The following is an 18944-nucleotide window of genomic DNA, read 5'->3' as shown; positions in this document are numbered from 1 at the left end:
CACACGAACGGCTGGTATTGTTTATTTTCATAAAATGATATAAAATATACAAATATTACCAGAAACACTGCAAGGCAGATACTTGAAAGTAATCTATTACTTGAAAGCATGACTGTTCATCCTTCCTGTAGCCAGCTACCATCGATTTTTGCCTACAACCTTACCCTGAAAATAAAAGTGATTTACACAACCGTACAAAATTATACGATTGACATTATGGGCATTAAAGCAGAAAACAATTTCTACCACGGTTTACAGGTTTTTTTTTACAATTTCCAAATAAAGTTTCAATCTTTCCAATTTAAAATCCACATTTAATATATATTTATAAATTATCTCTATAAATAAATATATAACAGTTAAAGTGCACATTTCTTTCACAGGAGGTCATAAAGGGTTAAATTAACAAGTCTCAACTATTAGGGTGCATCTTGTGTCAAGGTTTCATTTTGATGAGTTTTGACAGACCAAACGAGATTTTAGGGTTTTATCTGTTCAGATAACCCGACCTGTCATTCAAAGGTTAACAAAATGCACGATGAGGCAGTAAGTGCAATTTCAAAGGTAAACAATGCAGCAAAATAAAAGCATTGCCTTCCACATAACTGGTGTATTAATGCCTGCAAGATTGGACATTGCAGTTCATGAATGTTTTCAAGATTTCAGTCTTGTTTTCAGAATCATTTGTTTTCATTCAAAGGTGTAAACCAATTGAAACGTTGTCCCACCAGACTCCCGCCCCATTCTAATCTTCAGATATCTCTTCTTTTGGTTTACCAGTCTTGAGGATAATCAGGTAGATTTAATCTGTCCCCTTCTTTTATTTGAAATGGTTACTTCTCATTGTGAGGAAGATATACATCAGAAACCTGCCAACTTGTGACACCACTGCCCCAGGGAAGGCACAGAATTATCTGTGAACAGGGAAATCCGTTTGGGATATGCACATTTATACACAATTGAAATTTTAGACCTATTTCCTCCAAGAGGCAAAAGCCTCTCTCCTCTGGAAGGGACGTTTGTAGAAAGGTGCACAAACAAGTTCACTGCACGATGAATTTATCACATACGCTGAAAAATATTCCACAGAAACTATCAGTGGGGTTAATCTGCATTACATTCTGTAACACTCAAGTTCAGATTCTCACACAATTGCAACACAACAAGCAAAGTCCGAAGGGATATTTTTACCTGCATAGGATGTGGATATGACATTTGGTACGCATCCTTCATTATACCTAAACTGAAGCGGTTAAGAATCAATCATACTGGGATATCTGTGGTCTCAGATTTTTATGGCAGATTTCCTTCTTTAAGGACAATGTGGGAGTTACAATGTGGGAGTCCAAAGATTGCCTTGATTTTTAATTAAATCACAGACTAAATCACTTGAATTTAAATTTTCTTGCTTCAAACAACATCCATGAATTATGTTTTAACCAGCGTGATGTTGTATCTTAAAATGATTTGCATGGGGATGCCATGGAAGGAGGGAACAGATGACAAACGACAAATGGGCGGGAACCAAGACCAGAATAGCTGGTGGATGCTCAGGCTCCAGGGCAACACTGGCTGGACTGAAAGAAATTCACAATGAGACTGACACACTTCATTCGTCCAGCTATTTCAGTATGATCCATCTGGACCTCAGCGCTTGCGTTAATGGGCAGGCTTTACCATTTACTTTAGGTACTAATTAATAGTAAATATTAAAGCGACAAGGAAATTGGGCATCAGGTGGGCCAATCAAGGCCTGAAGCAATCACTAGACTGATGTTCCGTTGATTCATCCAAACCCATTGTGAGGGCAGTTAATTTTAATGACACAGCAAGTTAGAAGCCCATTCTGGCCATTGTAACCAATGCTGCCCTAATGATACCCAATTAACCCATCGATGCTGTATATTTTTGGAGGGAGGGAGGAAAGCAGAGCACTGGAGAAAACCCATGCAGTCAAACCCATGGGGAGAATGCACAAACTCCTTCCAGACAGGACCGGCTTTGAACCCTGGTCCCTGGCACTGTGCTAACCATACTACCTCTTGAGGAAGGTGTGCTTTTTTTCTCCCCAAGAGCAACTGAGGATGATTTTGATTCCAAAGCTTGCTAATTCTGACTGATGCAAAATAATTGTCCTCTTTCTGCTCGTCATGGGATATTTTGAACTCGTTTGCATGGGTTTGGTACTTCAGGAATAACACTCAATTGTAAGTTCAGGTCTCAGAGCCACAAGGATTACAGTTTTCAACTGCGGCTGGTGACAATTGTGAAAAGTTTGAGAGAAAAGATCTTCAAATATACATCAATGAAAACAAACAATACCAGGCTTGTCCACAACTAAAGAACTATAGTCCACAAATGAGTCAAGAGAATATTCCTTGGGCCACTCATGAGGCAGCCGATTATGAGCAAACAAAAAATATAGAAAACAAATTAATTACCTTTTTTTTTAAAAAAAGAGCAACAGAAGGCCACCCTTTCTTTGGAGGAGTCCAGCAATGACTGTTTGTCAAGTTCTCAGAGCAAAATCAAACAAAACAACAGATCCTTAAACAAATCTCAATTAAAAATCAAATGAACGGAGCATCATCCAAAACCTATTACAATGGTCCAATGGAATATATCTTAACAACTTGAACCTAGATACTCACTCCATGCTTTTATAACTATTGGCAGACACATTAATTTTATGTTTCCTTTGCAAGGTGGACATAGAAAACAAGGCCTCATGTTCTAAATGGGGATGCAAGTTGAGTTTACTAAATGGTGAAACTTGAGACATGCAGGAAGTCTGCAGGCTCAAGGATGCCCCAGATGGCTGTCGGACAATTCTGAAGAGTAGATACCAAGCAGCAAACACAAATCCCTCTGGGATTTTGGTTCAACCACTCGTTTACTTTCATCCATCTGCCGGAGGAAGAAAATGTACCTTTCAACTTGGATCCAGTGAGCGCCTCTGCGGTTTGGAAATGCAATACACCAATGCGCTGGAGAAACTCGGTAGGTCACACAGCATCCAAAGGAAGTAAAAGGCTAACCAAATCATTTAGCCCTAACAAAGGCCCCAAGCTCGAAACCTTGGTTATCTTTTACTTCCTATGGATGCCACGGGACCTGTTGAGTTTCTTCAGTGCATTGGTGTATTACATTCGACCCCAGTGCCTGCAGACTTTCTTGTTTCACTTTGCTTTCAAAATGCCATGAAAGCACCACTCCCGGCTGAAAATAATCTCAATCAAACTAATTTTACTTCCAAAAGAAAGCATTTCCCATATCATAACTAGGTTATGCTATTTAGTAACGTATAATCTTACTGTAACCAGGCGTGTTAATAGCTACCAGAAACCAGATAATTTTGCAATTCTTTCCACACTATTCAGTATGGAAAGTAAATGATGTGTCTTAGATTATGTACATTTTGTTCTCACATGCCAAGTTACATACATACATATACTGTATATAATTCCTTTTTAAAAGGAACATCACATAAATGCATTAGTTCAATAGTATAAAAAAGGAGTGGCAAAGTGCACAATTTGACAGTATATTTACAAATCCATAGCATTAATTCAAGTGGAGCACAAGCCTTCATTTAGCTAAAAATTACAATGTTATGCAGCGCTTACAAATGGAAATTCTATTGGCTTTAACTACTCTGTACAGAAACAGCTGATCACAACAAGGAAGTTGGTACAATCGTGCAAGGACCATAATGAGGGCAGACCCTTGACTTCAGAGTGAAGGCGCAATCTGTCAAAGCGCACAGTGAGCACATGGGTAAAGCTGGAGCACACACATGCAGTTAACATTCAGCTGTTCGACATTCAGGACTCCAGCCGTCATTCAAACATCCGCACCTGGAGGTGCTTTGGCTGCTTCTCAAGACCCTTAAAGTCTTTCACGGAACCGCCGGAACACAAGTGCGCTGACATCCAATAATACTACAGAGAAGCTGTTGATTCTAAGTGGTCCCATCCTATTTAATCATCAGGCCACGGGAGCCAACTCTGGTGTGAGGTTCACAGTTATATTCTTGTACAAAAAGTGCAGAGTTATATTTGGAGTGTACTTCAAGTTGTTCAACCCATCCAGGGGTTGACGTTCTTTAGAGTACCTCAACAATTTATATCTGTGAGAAACAAAAAAAAAAGGAAATGTTTAAGAGAACAGAGAGGCAAATCAAAGTGGACCAACAACTCAAGAAACAATTGAGATGGAAGCCTTTCATCCCAGCTTTATAACAATATAACAAGCTTGCTAAGTTATTCAACAAGATCATGGCTGATCTGTGGACTCAGCTCACTTACTTGCCTGTTCCCCAGAATCCTGAAGTCCCCCATTCTACAAAAATCTTGAGCACATTCAATGAGGCAGCCTTTCTTCTTCTCTTCTTTGGCTTGGCTTCGCGGACGAAGATTTATGGAGGGGTAGGTCCACGTCTGCTGCAGGCTCGATTGTGGCTGACAAGTCCGATGCGGGACACGGTTGCAGCGGATGCAGGGGAAAATGGGTGGGTTGGGGTTGGGTATTGGGTTTTTCCTCCTTTGTCTTTTGTCAGCGAGGTGGGCTCTGCGATCTTCTTCAAAGGAGGTTGCTGCCCGCCGAACTGTGAGGCGTCAGGATGCACGGTTGGAGGCGAGATCAGCCTTTACTGCTTCTTAATTTTAATTTAAAAATGTGGACCTCCAGCACAGTAAAACAGGCCATTTCAGCCCATCAGCCCTATCCTGCCCAATTACATCCAGTACGTTTTTGAAGATGTGGAGGAAACCGAAGCCCCCCCCACCCGAGGAATCCCACGCAGACACGGTGAGAATGTACAAACTCCTTAAAGACAGCGCCAGATATGAACCCCAGTTCTGATCACTGGCACTGGAACTGGGGTAAAAGAAAGGATTCTGTTGACACCATGGTTAAGTGGAGCCCCCGAGGCATCGGTGATGTATCTTCATCTTTGCTATATAAAGGCTGTTTGACCTGCTGAATTTTTCCATCATCTGTGTTTTTATCGGCGCTGTAACAGTGTTGCGTTAACTGCTTTGCTTTCCTTGAGCAAAGAATTCCACAGATTCACTACTATCTGGGAGAAGCAATTCCTCCTCATCGTCTTAAATCTACTTCCCCATATCTTGAGGCAATGTCCCCTAGTTCTACAACAACCCTATGAGGAACTTTCCTGTTAATCTCACTTCTCCTTTCCCACATGTTTCCAATTCCTTTCATACAGTTCCTATTGAATCTGCTCCCATTATGTTCTGGAGGTAAACAAAGTCTGCGGGCACTGAGGTCTAGAGAAACTAAACGGGTCTCACAGCATCCGAAGGAAGTAAAAGGCATTCAACGTTTTGGGCCCAAGGTCTTTGATGGGAAAATCTCTTTCCTGAATCCCAATTCACTGAGCAACAACAAAGTAATTCTCCCTTCTCCTCAGGTTTCTTCATCATCATTTAAAATCTGCTTCTCCTTGTTATCGACCCTCCTGCCAGTGGGAACAGTTCATCCCACACACCCTAACCAAACCACTCAATTTTGAGCCAAACAGTTTAATCTTTTCCTAAACTTCTGTACTTCAAAGGAGAATTAAGTCTCAGATGTCAATAAAAGCCTGAACATCTCAGAGAGCAACTTAGCAAATTCTCTCTGCACTATAAACTGTTTCAAACAAAAAATAAAATCAAAACTGCTCAATACTGCATCAGAAATGATCTCACAAATCTGACTCCTACTGCCTTAGGTATTTGTTTCAGTTGATCCTTAACATTTCCAATCTATTTTTGAGCTACCAAGTATCAGTGCTCATATTAACTGCATTATGCTAAGGCCATTTGGCCTTCAAATCCATGCCAGCTCAAAACAGAGTCAATCCAGCACAGTTAGCCTAGCAGATGTGGTTACAGCGCCAGCCCCTAGGGTTTGAATCCGGCGCTATCTGTAAGAAGTTTGTATGTTCTCCCCATGTCTCTGTGGGTTTCCTTCAACCATTCAAAACATATGGTTTTATTGTATTGTATATGTTGAATATTTATTGGTTTTGGAGGGGGGTGGGAAGGGGGTGAGAGAGGGTAGGGGGGAAAAGGGAGAAAATGCCACTGTGTATATTTAATGAGAAACGTTTGTATATATTTTGGTTGATATGGTTCACAATGTGAAAAATAAAAAAAATCATTCAAACATACTGGGGTTGTTGGTCAATTGGGCATGGGCTTGTAGGCTGGAAGGACCTGTTACAGGGCTGTATGTCTAAAAAATCCCATCAGTCCCAATCCTCTTCACCATCCCTGTGATCCTAAAGTTTATTCTTCCTCACATGCCCATAAACCACCCCCTCATTTGATTCTTTTTGCCACTCACCAAGGGGCAAGTTTCAGTGGACAATTAAGCTCCAGACCTGCATTTCTTTGGAAGGCAAAAGGAAACTCATGCATCTGCAGGAAATGCACGTGGTCACGGGAAGAATGTACGTTCAACACAGGCAGTACCTGTGATCAGGACTGAATCCTGTCCTTGGAGCTGTGAGAAGTCATCTTCTCCAGGAGCACCACTGAAAGCATCCTGTCAGGGTGCATCGCTGCGTAGAGCAGGAACTATTCCACCCAAGACAGCAAGAAACTGCAGAGTCTAACATGTGGCTCAGACATATTCCCACCCCTCCATCGATGCCTCCCACTGCCCACATATGGTGTAATTCCAATCAGGCCACACTCTCTTCACCTCCCTTCCATCAGGAAGAAATTTCAAGAGTGTGAGATGACATAATATCAGATTAGAGGACAGTTTCTTTCCCGCTGTTATCAGACTTCCAAATAAACATCAAATAGTAAAATTATGCTGCGTTTGCTGATCTCTCTTTGCAAATATGCACTTTAATATGGTGGTGTTCTTGTGCGACAAGACGTCTAGTGGTATGCTCACGAAACAACTTCTATCATTGCCTCTTGGTACACATGACAATAAACGTGAAACTCGGATGAGACTACTGAAAGCTGTTTTGAGGTTGGATGCTTTTACCCACTGCAGTGAGAATTTATTTTGCTAGATCCAGTCTGGTTGGGATTTATACCGAGATTCCAGAAAGGATGAGTTAAAATTCCACTAAAGTCACCTTGATGAAGGGATCAACGTTGGTTATTTATCTAGTCTTTGCTACACTGTTTGACTAGCTGAGTTTCTCCAACAGTGCTTTTGCTAAATTGGAGTTTATAGATGGACTACGAAAAATTCATTTTCGGAAGGGTGGGAAATGTATTCGAAGCTCCCTATTCTTGCATCAATTACCGAGTAAAGTTGTCATACAAGAGTGAAAGGGAAACTTTCTCATTGCAAGTCTGGACCTCGAAGGTGAAAAGGTCTTCAAGTTGAATTCGGTTGATCAAGTCTGTAGAGGCTGGGGCTGCGCAGGAGAAACCCAGCAGGTCTCACAGCATCCAAAGGAAGTAAAGGATAACCAATGTTTCAGGCCTTGTCCCTTTGTCAGGTACACGAAAAACACAGGCAGGCACCACAATAAAAGGGTGTGGAAGGAAGAGACGAAAGGAGGGAACAAGGGGCAGAGGAGAAGCACAGGCTAACAGGTCTTAGATGGTGACTAGGTCTCTGGCAATGAGTCTGGCACTGTGACGCAGAAGGTGAAGAAGTAACCAGCTGTGATCAGCGATTCTATAGTGAGGAGGACGGAAAAGAGATTGTGCAGGACTGATAGACACTTTGATGGTGCGTTGTCTCCCATGTGCCAGGGTATGGGATGTCTCTGATCGAGTCCAAAACATTGAGGAAAGAGGGTGAACAGCCAGAATGGATGTCCTGAAGGGAAAATACAAAGAATTAGGAAGAAAGCTTACATGCAGGACCTCTAATGTGGTAATCTCAGGAATACTGCCTGTGCCTCGTGCGAGTGAGGGCAAAAATAGTGACATCAGGTGTGGCTGAGAAACTGCTGCAGGGGGCAGAGATTTAGAGTCTTGTATCATTGGGATCTCTTTTGAGGAAGGTACGACCTATAAAAAGGGAAGAATACAAGCATTCCTCAACCTACGATGAAGTTACGTTTGACAAACTCAAGTTGAAAAAATATACAGGTGTACCTTGTAAAACACTGACAGCGCTGTATCAGTCCCCACACTGATCCTACTGCCCCATTCTCTCCCCACAGCCCTTTATCATTGCCAACACTGGTTCCACCGCCCCACTCTCTCCCAACAGTGCTGTATAAGACCCTGCAAGCTTTCTGACTGAACTAAAAGTCATTGATCAAGGAGGCTACAAAGAATTCACCTTAGAGTAATTATCAACGTTTATTGGAAAAATCAACGATGCTTGCGACTACCTTACTTTAACGTTTTATGTGAAAGTAGATAACAAAAGCCATGCTATTGCACCATCGTAACTTCAAAAAATTGTGAAGCTGAACCATCGTAAGTAGAGGAGCATCTGTACACCTAAACAAAGGGGTCTAATATACTCTCAGGCAGGTTTAATATGGAAGATTTAAACCAGTAGTTTTCAAACTTTTTTTTCCACTTACACACCACCTTAAGTAATCCTCTGCCATCGGTGCTCTGTGATTAATAAGGGATGACTTAAGGTGGGATGCGAGTAGAAAGAAAAAGTTTGAAAACCACTGTTTTAATCATCTCTAATTGATTCGTTACATGCACCGTTTCATAACTCCAAAGGAAATGGGTCAATGACAATTTTTCTCAAGCAAAATATTTCAGTAACAATTGGGTCTAGAGCAGCGATTCTCAACTTTCCCCTCCAACTCGCATACCCCTTACCAATCACAGAACACTGATGGCATAGGGATTGCTTATGGTGGAATGCAAGTTTAGCTGGACGGTTTGAAAAGGGACCCTGAGAAGGCAGTAATCACAATATGAATGATTTCATGGTGAAATATAGGAAGGAGAGACTGAAGTCCAATGTTTTGATATTTCAGTGGAGTAAAGGAAATTACAGTCATGAGAGAGGATCTGGCCAAAGTCAATTGGAAAAGCACAGCAATGGGGAAGACAGCCGATCAGCAATGGCTGGAGTTTCTGCAAAAACTGAGGGGAAAAAACAAAAGAAAGTTGTGAATGGAATGAGGGAAGTTAAAGCCAAAGCAAAAGGAAAAATTAGTGGAAGAGAGAGAACTGGGAAATTGTTAAGAACTTAAGAGGAGAAAATTAAGAAGGTGATTTGGAAGGGAAAGAGAAATTATGAAAGGAGGTTAGCAAATAATATCAAAGAGGATAGTAAACATTTTTTTAAGTATATAAAGAGCAAGAGACAAGAGTAGAAAATGACACTGGAGAGATTGTAATGGGTGACAAGGAGATGGCAGAGGAACTGAATGAAAATTTTGGAACAGTCTTTACGGTAGAAGACATCAGTAGCATACTTAAAGATCTACGCGAAGTGAGTGCTGACAAGATCATGAGAGAGAAGGTAATTGGGAAGCTAAATGGACAAAGCATAGATAAGATTCCCAGACCAGATGAAGTGTACCCTCGAGTTCTGAAGGAGGGAGCTGTAGAAATTGTGTAGACATTGGTAATGATCTTTCAGGAATCAATGGATTTTGGCATGGTTCCGGAGAACTGGAGGATCGCGAATGTCATCCCACTATTTAAGAAGGGAGCGAGGCAGCAGAAAGGAAATTATAGACCCATCAGCCTGATGGTGGTTAGGAAAATATTGGAATCAATTGTCAAAGATAAGGTTACAGAGTACTTTGAGAAGCATCACAAGATGGTTCCTGAAGGGAAAATAATGCCAAACAAACCTACTACAATATTTTGAAGAGATAACAAATAGGATAGACAGGAGAGATGCAGTGGATGTTGTGTACTTAGACTTTCAAAAGGCCTTTGATAAGGTGCCACATATAGGGCTGCATAACAAGATGAAAGCTCATGGAATTACAGGAAGGATACTAGCATGGGTTAATATGCAGGAAACAGTGGGAATAAGGGGATCCTATTCGGGTTGGTTGCCTCTTCCCAGTGGTGTTCTGCAGGGGTTGGTGTTGAGGCCTGCTTCTTTTTACAGTGTATATAAATGATTTGGATAATGGAATAGCTTTGTGGCTAAATTTGCAGATAACACCAAAATAGATGGCAGAGCTGGTGGTGCTGAGGACATGGAAAGGTTGGAGAAAGACTTGGATAGATTAGGAGAAATGCCAAAGAGATGCCAGATGAAATACAATGTTGGCAAGTGGACAGTCATACACTTTGGTTCAAGAGAAAGACAGGTAAACTATTATTTAGATGGGGAGGAAACAAAATTTGGAGGTGTAAAGGGACTTGGAAGCCCTAAAGGTTGACCTCCAGGTTGAGTGGGCAGTGAAGAAAGTGAATGCAATGTTGGCGTTCATTTCGAGAGGAACAGCATATAAGAGCAGGGATGTAATGATGAGACTCTACAGAGTGTTGGTGAGGCCTCATTTGGAGTACTGTGTACAGTTTTGGGTGCCTTATTTGAGAAAGGATGTGCTGGCATTGGAAAGGGTTCAGAGAAGATTTACTAGAATGATACCAGGAATGAAAGGTTTAGTATATGACTAAAGTTTGTCGGCTCTTGGACTGTACTTATTGGAGTGGGACCTCATAGAGACATTTCGAATGCTGAAAGGCCTGGACTGAGTAGATGTGACAAAGTTGTTTCCCGTGGTAGGGGAGTCTTGGAGAAGAATCCACAATTTCAAGATAAAAGGGCAGAAATGCAGAGAAATATCTTTAGCTAGAGGGTCGTGAATCTGTGAAACTTGTTGCCAAAGGCGGCAGTGGATGTGAGGTTGTTGGGTGCATTTAAGACAGAAATTGACACATATTTGATTGGTCAAGGCATCAAGGAATTGGGAGAAGGCCAGGAATTGGGGCTGAGTGATAAGGGTCAGCTCATGATTAAATGGAAGACAGACCCAACAGGTCAAATGGCCGACTTCTGCTTTTATATTTTGTGATTTTGGTGGAAGGGTAGAGGATATAAAAAAAAGCTGAAAAGAGACAGGCAAGAGGCTCTTGGACAGGAGAGGGAAGGGGAGCTGGAAGAGATAAGAGAGATGGGGAAGAGAGAGACTCGGGGGAAGGGGTGAACAGAAATCGGAAAGGTTGCTGTTCAATGCCATCTGGTTGGAGAGCGCCAAGATGGATTGTAAAGAAGGTAGCCTGTGATAGCAGTTCACGAGGCCATGGGCAGACATGTTGGTGTGGGAATGGGAGTAGAATTACTTGCCTGCCTAAAAACTGCACTTCTCCTCGATGATGATGCGGTATAGATTTGTACTTTCCCAGGTCTCCTTCTGGCCTTGTCACATTGTAGCCTGCATAAAGAACTCTGTCAGATAAAGGAAGGAAATTAATCAATCCATGGCATTGCTCGTGTTGGATTTCGCTCATTTGCCACCAATAGTAACTGCAATTTTTTTAAGTGATCAATACAAAGTGTGAAAAAAATCTACAAGTGCATTAAAATTTTCAACATTTTTCTCCAAAAGAAAATCAATTTATTTAAAACAAAATCTAGCTGGCAGTTATTTCTTTGCTCCCTCATGAAAAATAAAATTTACCCATAACGAATTGTGTGGTTATGTTACTGCTCAAACAACCAGTATTCTGGAACTTTCTTAGGGAACACAAGTTCAATCTCACCGCAGCAGCTGGTAATTTAAGTAATTAAATACAATCTTCATTTCTAAGATGATTACAGTCCATAATGTTGACCAATGTTGGAAAAAAAAGGAAATAAAAAATACAAAAACAAATTGTAGATGCAGAAAATCTGAAACTAAGGCAGAAAAATGCTGGAAATTATCAGGTCAGGATGCATCTGTTGAGGGAGGAAAATTGAGTTTGTGGCTGGCGAACCGGTCACGCTTGTAAGCCACGCGGCGGGGCAGCCGGCCAAAATGGAGCCGTCGGGGGTTTCCCTTCCTTCAACCACAGGGCTCAGAAACCTGCGCTGGGGGACCACGTGACACCCGGGTGACGTCAGTGCCCTCCAGCCAGGTCCAGGCTGGGAGTATAAGTGCACCCCAAAAGCCTGCAATAAACGAGTCTGCTCACTGAGCTCAACCTGTCTGGTTGTGTGTGTTATTGCAGGAGCAATGTAGCTGCCGCTGCAATTGGTGCCCCCAACTGGTTCAAATGTCTTTAAACCTATCATGAGCGAGCCTGGGATCAGCGCTATAGCCGTAAAACTGTCTGAATTCTGGGTTCAAGAACCAGAGGCCTGGTTCAGCCACGCAGAGGCCCAGTTTCACCTCCACCAGATTTCATTTGACACGACCAAATTCTACCATGTGGCTGCTGCCCTGGACCAGGCCACTGCCAGACGCGTGCTGCATCTTGTTCAGCACCCACCCGCCGAGGACAAATACAAGACCATCAAGTGAGCGCTTACTGGGTCCCTCGGACTATCCAGACACCAGCGTGCTGCTCGGATGCTGCAACTCGACACCCTGGGGGACAGGTCCCCGATGGACGAGATGCTCGCGCTCATAGGTGAGCGCACCAACTGCCCACTCTTCGAGCGCATTTTCCTCGTGCCCGGGGAATCCGGCCGCTGCTGGTCCAGGAGAGCTTCACCGACCCGAGGAAGGTCACCCAGAAGGCCCAAGAGCTATGGCTCACACGATTCCCAGAGGGCTCAGTGGTCCAGCAGGTCACGAGGATTGGACACGACCACTCCAAGCCCACCCCTAGTGCTGCGGTAGAGCACCCACCTGCAGGGGCCCACAAGAGCATAACCAAGGCCACAGCATCAGCTTCAGGCCTCTGCTTGTACCACCAGCGCTGGGGAGCCAAAGCTCGGAAGCCCCTGGAATGAGAAACGACCAGGCCGGCCACTGTTAATGGCTAAAGCAGGCTGGCCAAGGACACAGCCTCCTCTACCTGCGGCACTCAGTCAGTGGCCGGCAGTTCCTCGTTGACACTGGAGCCCAGATCAGCGTCATCCCAGCCACGGTCGTCGAGTCCAGGAACCAACCTCATGGACCACCCCTCCTTGCATCCAACGCAACGGCAATTCGGACATATGGAGACAAGACAATCCACTTTCAGATCAGTCAATGGAATTTCGCGTGGAGGTTCACCGTCTTGTCCCTCCCAACTGCCATCCTGGGTGCAGACTTCCTCCTTGCACACGGGCTTCTGGTGGACATTCGAGGTAGGTGCCTGGTGGACGCCCGTACCTTCCAGGCCGTTCACCTCGACAGCTCCTGCTTGGAGCAACCGCAGATGGCCACGATCAGCACAACCAGAGACGAGTTCCAGCAGATCCTGGACGAGTTCCCGACACGCCTCAAGCCACAGTTCTCCACTGACTCGCCGCACCACGGGGTGTTCCACCACATCCCCACCAAGGGCTCACTGGTTCACGTCAAGGCACGCCGGCTCCTGCCTGACAAGCTCCAGGTAGCAAAGAAGGATTTTTCGCACCTGTTGGAGCTGGGGATCATTTGGCGGTACGACAGCCCGGGGGCCTCGCCGCTCCAACTGGTCCTGAAACCCTCCAGCGTCTGGCGTCCTTGCGGAGATTATCAATGGCTCAACGAGGCAACCATTCCTGACCGTTACCCCATCCCTCACATCCAAGACTTTACGGCCAACCTGCACGGTGAGAAGGTCTTCTCCAAGATTGACCTGGTGCGTGGATGTCACCAGAACCCGGTGTACCCTGAGGACATACCCAAGACAGCCATCTTCACCCCCTTTAGCTTGTTCAAATTCCTGCGCATGCCGTTCGGGCTCAAGAACGCCACTCAGACCTTCCAGCACCTCATGGCCTCTGTGGGCAGGAACTTGGATTTCGTCTTTATTTATTTGGACGACATCCTCGTCACCAGCAAGGACCGGGCACAACACAAGGGCCACCTACTTGCCCTTTTCTCCTGGCTGGCCAACTTCGGCCTTACCATCAACCTGGCCAAGTGCCAGTTCGGGAAAGAGTCCATGCAGTTCCTGGGCCATACCATCACGGCTGAAGGAGCCATGCCCGCCACTGCGAAGGTCGCTGCTGTCAGGGAGTTCCCACGCCCGGACAGCCTCAAGGGGCTGCAGGAGTTCATGGGTATGGTCAACTTTTACAACCGCTTCATCCCGGGAGCTGCGTGCATCATGCAGCTACTGTTCGCCATCATCGCAGCACAAGACTCTCGCTTGGAACCCAGAAGCCTGCACTGCATTCGAGGCTACCAAGGATGCCCTCGCGAAGGCTGCCATGGTCGCCCACCCGCACACCGACCTGCATATGGCACTCTCTGTTGATGCCTCTGCCACAGCCGTCGGTGCCATCCTGGAGCAGCAGGTGAATGGACATTGGAAGCCGCTGGCATTCTTCAGCCGCCTGCTCCGTCCACCGGAACGCAAGTATAGTGCCTTCGACCGCGAGTTACTGGGCATGTACCTGGCAGTGCGGCATTTCCGCTATTTTTTGGAGGGGAGGACTTTTACCATTTTCACCGACCACAAACCCCTCACCCAGGCGCTCGTGATGGCAAAGGATCCCTGGTCGGCCCGCCAGCAGAGTCACCTCTCCTTTGTGTCAGAGTTTACCACTGACATTCGGCACAAGGCGGGGAAGGACAATGTGGTTGCCGATGCATTCTCACGACTGGCCATCTGCACGCTGATGCCCGGCCTCGACTTCGACTAGCTCGCCCAGGACCAGGAATCTGATGAAGACACGAGGGCCTTCAAGACTGCCATGACTGGCCTGCAGTTCTGAGACCTCCCGACTCCGAACGGCGAAGGCACCATCCTGTGCGCTATCTCCTTGGGCATCCCGCGGCCAGTGATTCCCCAGCAGTGGCGCAGGTAGGTCTTCCGTCTTATCCACGACCTTTCACATCTGTCCATCAGGTCCACAATCCAGATGGTGGCAGAACGGTTAGTATGTCATGGGCTGTGGAAGCAGATCGCGGGCTAGGCCAGAACATGCACACATTGCCAGACGTCCAAGGTGCACAGGCACACCAGGGTGCCCGTACAGAAATTTGAGCACGTCCGGGAATGGTCCCGAGCACTGTTGCATGGCTGGGTTGCCCGGTTTGGCGTCCTGGGTCACCTCACCAGTTATCGGGGTGCCCATTTCACATCTGTGCTCTGTGCACAGCTCGACAATAGGGGATTCAACTATACCACACCACGGCCTACTGCCCACAGGCCAATGGACTGGCTGAACGTCTGCACCGCCACCTTTAAGTCGGCGCTCATGGCCCACCTCACCGGCCCAGACTGGGTGGACGAACTGCCTTGGGTGCTCCTGGGCATCCACTTCACTCCCAAAGAAGATCTGCAGGCATCATCAGCTGAGCAGGTCTACGGAGCGCCGTTGGCACTACCTGGTGAGTTCGTCAACACACCTCACAATCCACAGCAGTCGCCGCACGAACTACTTCCTCACCTCAGGGGACACTTGGACTTGTTCGAATCCCTACCGCCGCCCAGGCACGGCACGTGCCCGTCTCACGTTCCAGGCAAACTGCTTTCCGCGGAGTACATTTTCATTCGGCGGGGCCCGACCGCGGCACCTCTGCAGCAACCGTATGAGGGGCCGTACGGGGTTGTGCAGCTTTCCGGCTCGATGTTCACGCTGGACATTGGCGGCAGGCGGGAGCTGTTTACCATGGACAGATTGAAGCCAGCGCACCTCGATCCCACCAAGCCTGTGGTCGTTGCCCAGCCCAAGAAGTGAGGCCACCCAGCGAAAAAGGACATTGGCACCGGTTCTGGGGGGGTGGCTGGGGGCTGTGTGGCAGCTCACCACAAAGCAGGCGAACTGGCCCCGCTTGTAAGCCCACGCGGCGGGGCAGCCAGCCAAAATGGTGCCGTCGGGGGTTTCCCTTCCTTCCAGCTCAGAAACCTGTGCTGGGTGAACCACATGACGCCCTGGTCGTCAGCGCCCTCCAGCGCGGTCCTCAGCCAGGTCCGGGCTGGGAGTTCGAGTGCAGCCCAGCAGTCTGCAATAAACGAGTCTGCTCACTGAGCTCAACCCGTCTGGTTGTGTGTGTTATTGCAGGGAGCAGAGGAGCCGCCGCTACAAGTTAACATTTTGGGTCAATGTTCTTTCATCAGAATAACTGAGGATGCAGATTTTGTCAGTCATCTGCCAACCTCCCAGGAATTGGGTAAACGTACTGGGCATGAGGTACCCAGGGAGCTTTTCCTACTGCACCATGATTGACCTTGTTCATCAGGAACCCGGGATTTTAAGGGGGTATCGCCTCCAGCGGTGACGTAATGAATGACGTACTGCCTAAGGCAGTCTGACAGCCCTGCCGACTGCGCAGTTATATTCCACAGTGCAGCCAGCAGGGCTGTCAGAGTGCAGCCGGTAGAGATGTGAAATATAACTGCCAGACTGACGCAAGCACGCAGGCACTAATGGTACCCGGTAAGTTGAGTGGACCATTCACTCTGCCAGAGAGGGATTCACGAGTTAACTCGGCCAGGCTCTGACACTTGCCTCCACCAACTCGCCCTGCCCAGTTGGGACCTTTCACACACACAGATTACCTGCTACAGACCTGCTAAATTTGCCGGTTCAACCCACATGTACTTGGCAGTGTTAATGGGGCAAGAAAACCTATAACTGAATATTTGAGACCAAGGCAAGTTCATCGAACACTACAGCACAGAAACAAGCTCTTCAGCCCATCTAGTCTGTGCCAACCTATTATTCTAGCCCAGTGGTTCTCAACCCTTGTCAGTCTAAGGCCCACCTGGCTAACATGCCATGGCCCATTCGTGGCAATGACTGGACAATATTTTCAAGTCAAAGGCAGCTCTGTAAAAAAACACATCTTTATCTAATTTAAAATATTTAAAACTTTTTTTTTAAGGAACAAACACGAAAACAACCTGTGGTCCACTGGTTGGGAATCACCCTTCTAGTCCTATTGACCTGCACCCAGACCATAGACCTGCATACCTTCCGCATTCAATACTGGCAGCTCGTTCCACACTCCCACCATTCTATGAATGAAAGCGTTTCCTCCTAATGTTCTCCTTAAACATTTAATCTTTGACCCATGTTCTCTAGTTCTTGTCTCACCCAACCTTCAGTGGAAAAGCCTGCTTGCATTTACCCGTCATAATTCTGTATCGTACTGAGCATTCCTGTCAGCCTCATGAACTGACAAGTCTCTCTCCACTGCCTTTCCCAATCCCTTTTTTAAGGCATTGATTATTTGCTTCGCAGTGAGCCCAAGATCAGAGGCTTAAACAAAAAGATTTACCTTCCTACTGGGAAAAAGGCAAGGCTGGCAAGTTGAGAGAACCCTTGTTGAAAACCCTTAAGACAATGGTGAGACCAAATTTGGGATTTAGTTCCCATATCCAGCCGCAAATACATACTTTTGGATGAGTTCTTACCTTCTCCAGAGATCATCATCTTCTCCACCCCATCCCCAGAAGGCATTGGGAAACCCATTAATTTTTCTGAATTGTTCCACTGTTAGACCGCTAACACCACCGAAGAATTCATTGTACGGAAGGCTAGGAAATAAGAGGTGGGTGAAAAAAAATGAGTCAACCCTCGTAAGGGAAAAAAAATGTTTAAGCAAAAAGATCTCAAGAAATTAGAAGGCCAAAACTCATGGATTTACATCTTGTCAGTGCAATTAAAAAAATGTTCTGGCTGTCATTTTTATTGAACAAAGGAGCAGCAACATCAAACGGAAAGCAAGTATCAAAAAACCTCAAGTGTTAACAATGCTGTTACACTTAATCCAGCCAAAGGAAGTGTGTTTTAAATTCATTTTCAGGATCTTGCCATTGCTGACATGACCAGCATTTATTACTAACACAAATACTATTCTTTTGATGCAGGTTCTTCCTCAGTGCCAGAAGTAAAGACATAAAAATGCTGGAGGAGCTCAGCCGGTCTTACACCATCTAAAGAAATATACCCAATGCTTCTCAATCCCCTTTTCCTTGAGCCCTGCTTCCTGAAACATTGGTTTCGTACCTTTTACCTCCTGTGGACGCCGCAAGACTGGCTCCAGTACTTTTGTGTTTTTAACAACAATCCCAGTGCCTGCAGACTTTTGTGTTTCACTCCCTTTTTCCACAGTGCTGTTAAGGGAGGGTGCAACAATTGAAGGAATGGCATTTTCTTTCCAAGTCAGCATGGTGTCCAACTTGGAGAGGAACCTGCTGAAAGTGGACTCCTATACCTGTGTCCCTTGACTTTTTCAGTGACGAAGGTGACACTGTTAGGAGATACAGTTGCGATATCCTTGGTGAGTAATTGTATTATATCTTCTTGATCAGGGGTGGCCAACCTACAGCCCTCCATCCAAATTTATCTGGCCCGCAACTCGATGAATAAGTACTATGTGCACCCAGCCTGCCAAGGATAGCAGTGCAAAAGAAGTCAAATACGTGTCATGTTGATTCAAATTCACATCGTGTCAAATTTGCGTTGCGTCAAATCAGAGTCGCTTCAAATTTGCATTGCATTGTCAGAATCTGTTTGGCACGTGTGAGCATCTATTCTCAAAAAAGAAGTGCACCAAGAACCACTTGAGAACAAATATGACTAATGCCCATTTAGATGATGTCTTGTTATTGGCATCAACAACTATGTAACCCAATATCAAAATGCTTTCAAACAACAAACCAAATCAAGTTTCCCACTGATTGAGCTCTGTTTTGGGGTTCATTATTTTGTTTTCATTGTGTCTAATTTTTCTCCTTTTTAACTTTTTTTTTTAATAACTAACTTGTGATTTTTGTTGCATTTCCAGATTTGAAGATGCCTTTCCTAACATTTTTTGGAAGTAATCAGGCTGATCTCGTTGCTTGATCTTTTTCTGTGGATTGTTTTCTTAAGTTATTGTTAGTTATGTTCATACATTGTATATTACGTACTTTAAGTAGAGACAATCAAAAGCATAAATGACATTATGTTGTAGCAGCCTGCTAACCAGGAAGCAACCCGGTACACAAAATAATCGA

At 45.4% G+C, this 18944-nt stretch overlaps 1 protein-coding gene across 4 annotated transcripts in view; it reads right to left on the bottom strand.

Moving 5' to 3' along the window:
* Nucleotides 1–6: 6 nt before the first annotated feature.
* b4galt6 (UDP-Gal:betaGlcNAc beta 1,4- galactosyltransferase, polypeptide 6) overlaps nucleotides 7–18944 on the bottom strand; it is a 60123-nt gene continuing 41185 nt past the window's right edge. For 3 of the 4 annotated variants that reach the window (XM_069922564.1, XM_069922566.1, XM_069922565.1), the window contains exons 7-9: nucleotides 17358–17480; nucleotides 11218–11319; nucleotides 6843–7800 (exon numbers count right to left, since the gene is read on the bottom strand). In XM_069922564.1, the coding sequence (XP_069778665.1) occupies nucleotides 7575–7800; nucleotides 11218–11319; nucleotides 17358–17480 (451 nt within the window). In that variant the 3' untranslated portion in view covers nucleotides 6843–7574. Of the gene's footprint in view, nucleotides 4130–6842; nucleotides 7801–11217; nucleotides 11320–17357; nucleotides 17481–18944 lie in introns of those variants that run through there. The other variant, XM_069922567.1, reaches the window with a different exon arrangement.

This window comes from Narcine bancroftii, chromosome 2, assembly GCF_036971445.1.
Source record: "Narcine bancroftii isolate sNarBan1 chromosome 2, sNarBan1.hap1, whole genome shotgun sequence".
Classification (NCBI taxonomy): domain Eukaryota; kingdom Metazoa; phylum Chordata; class Chondrichthyes; order Torpediniformes; family Narcinidae; genus Narcine; species Narcine bancroftii.
The sequence above is the reverse complement of the archived record's forward strand: the minus strand, read 5'-3'. Positions and strand labels throughout refer to the sequence as shown.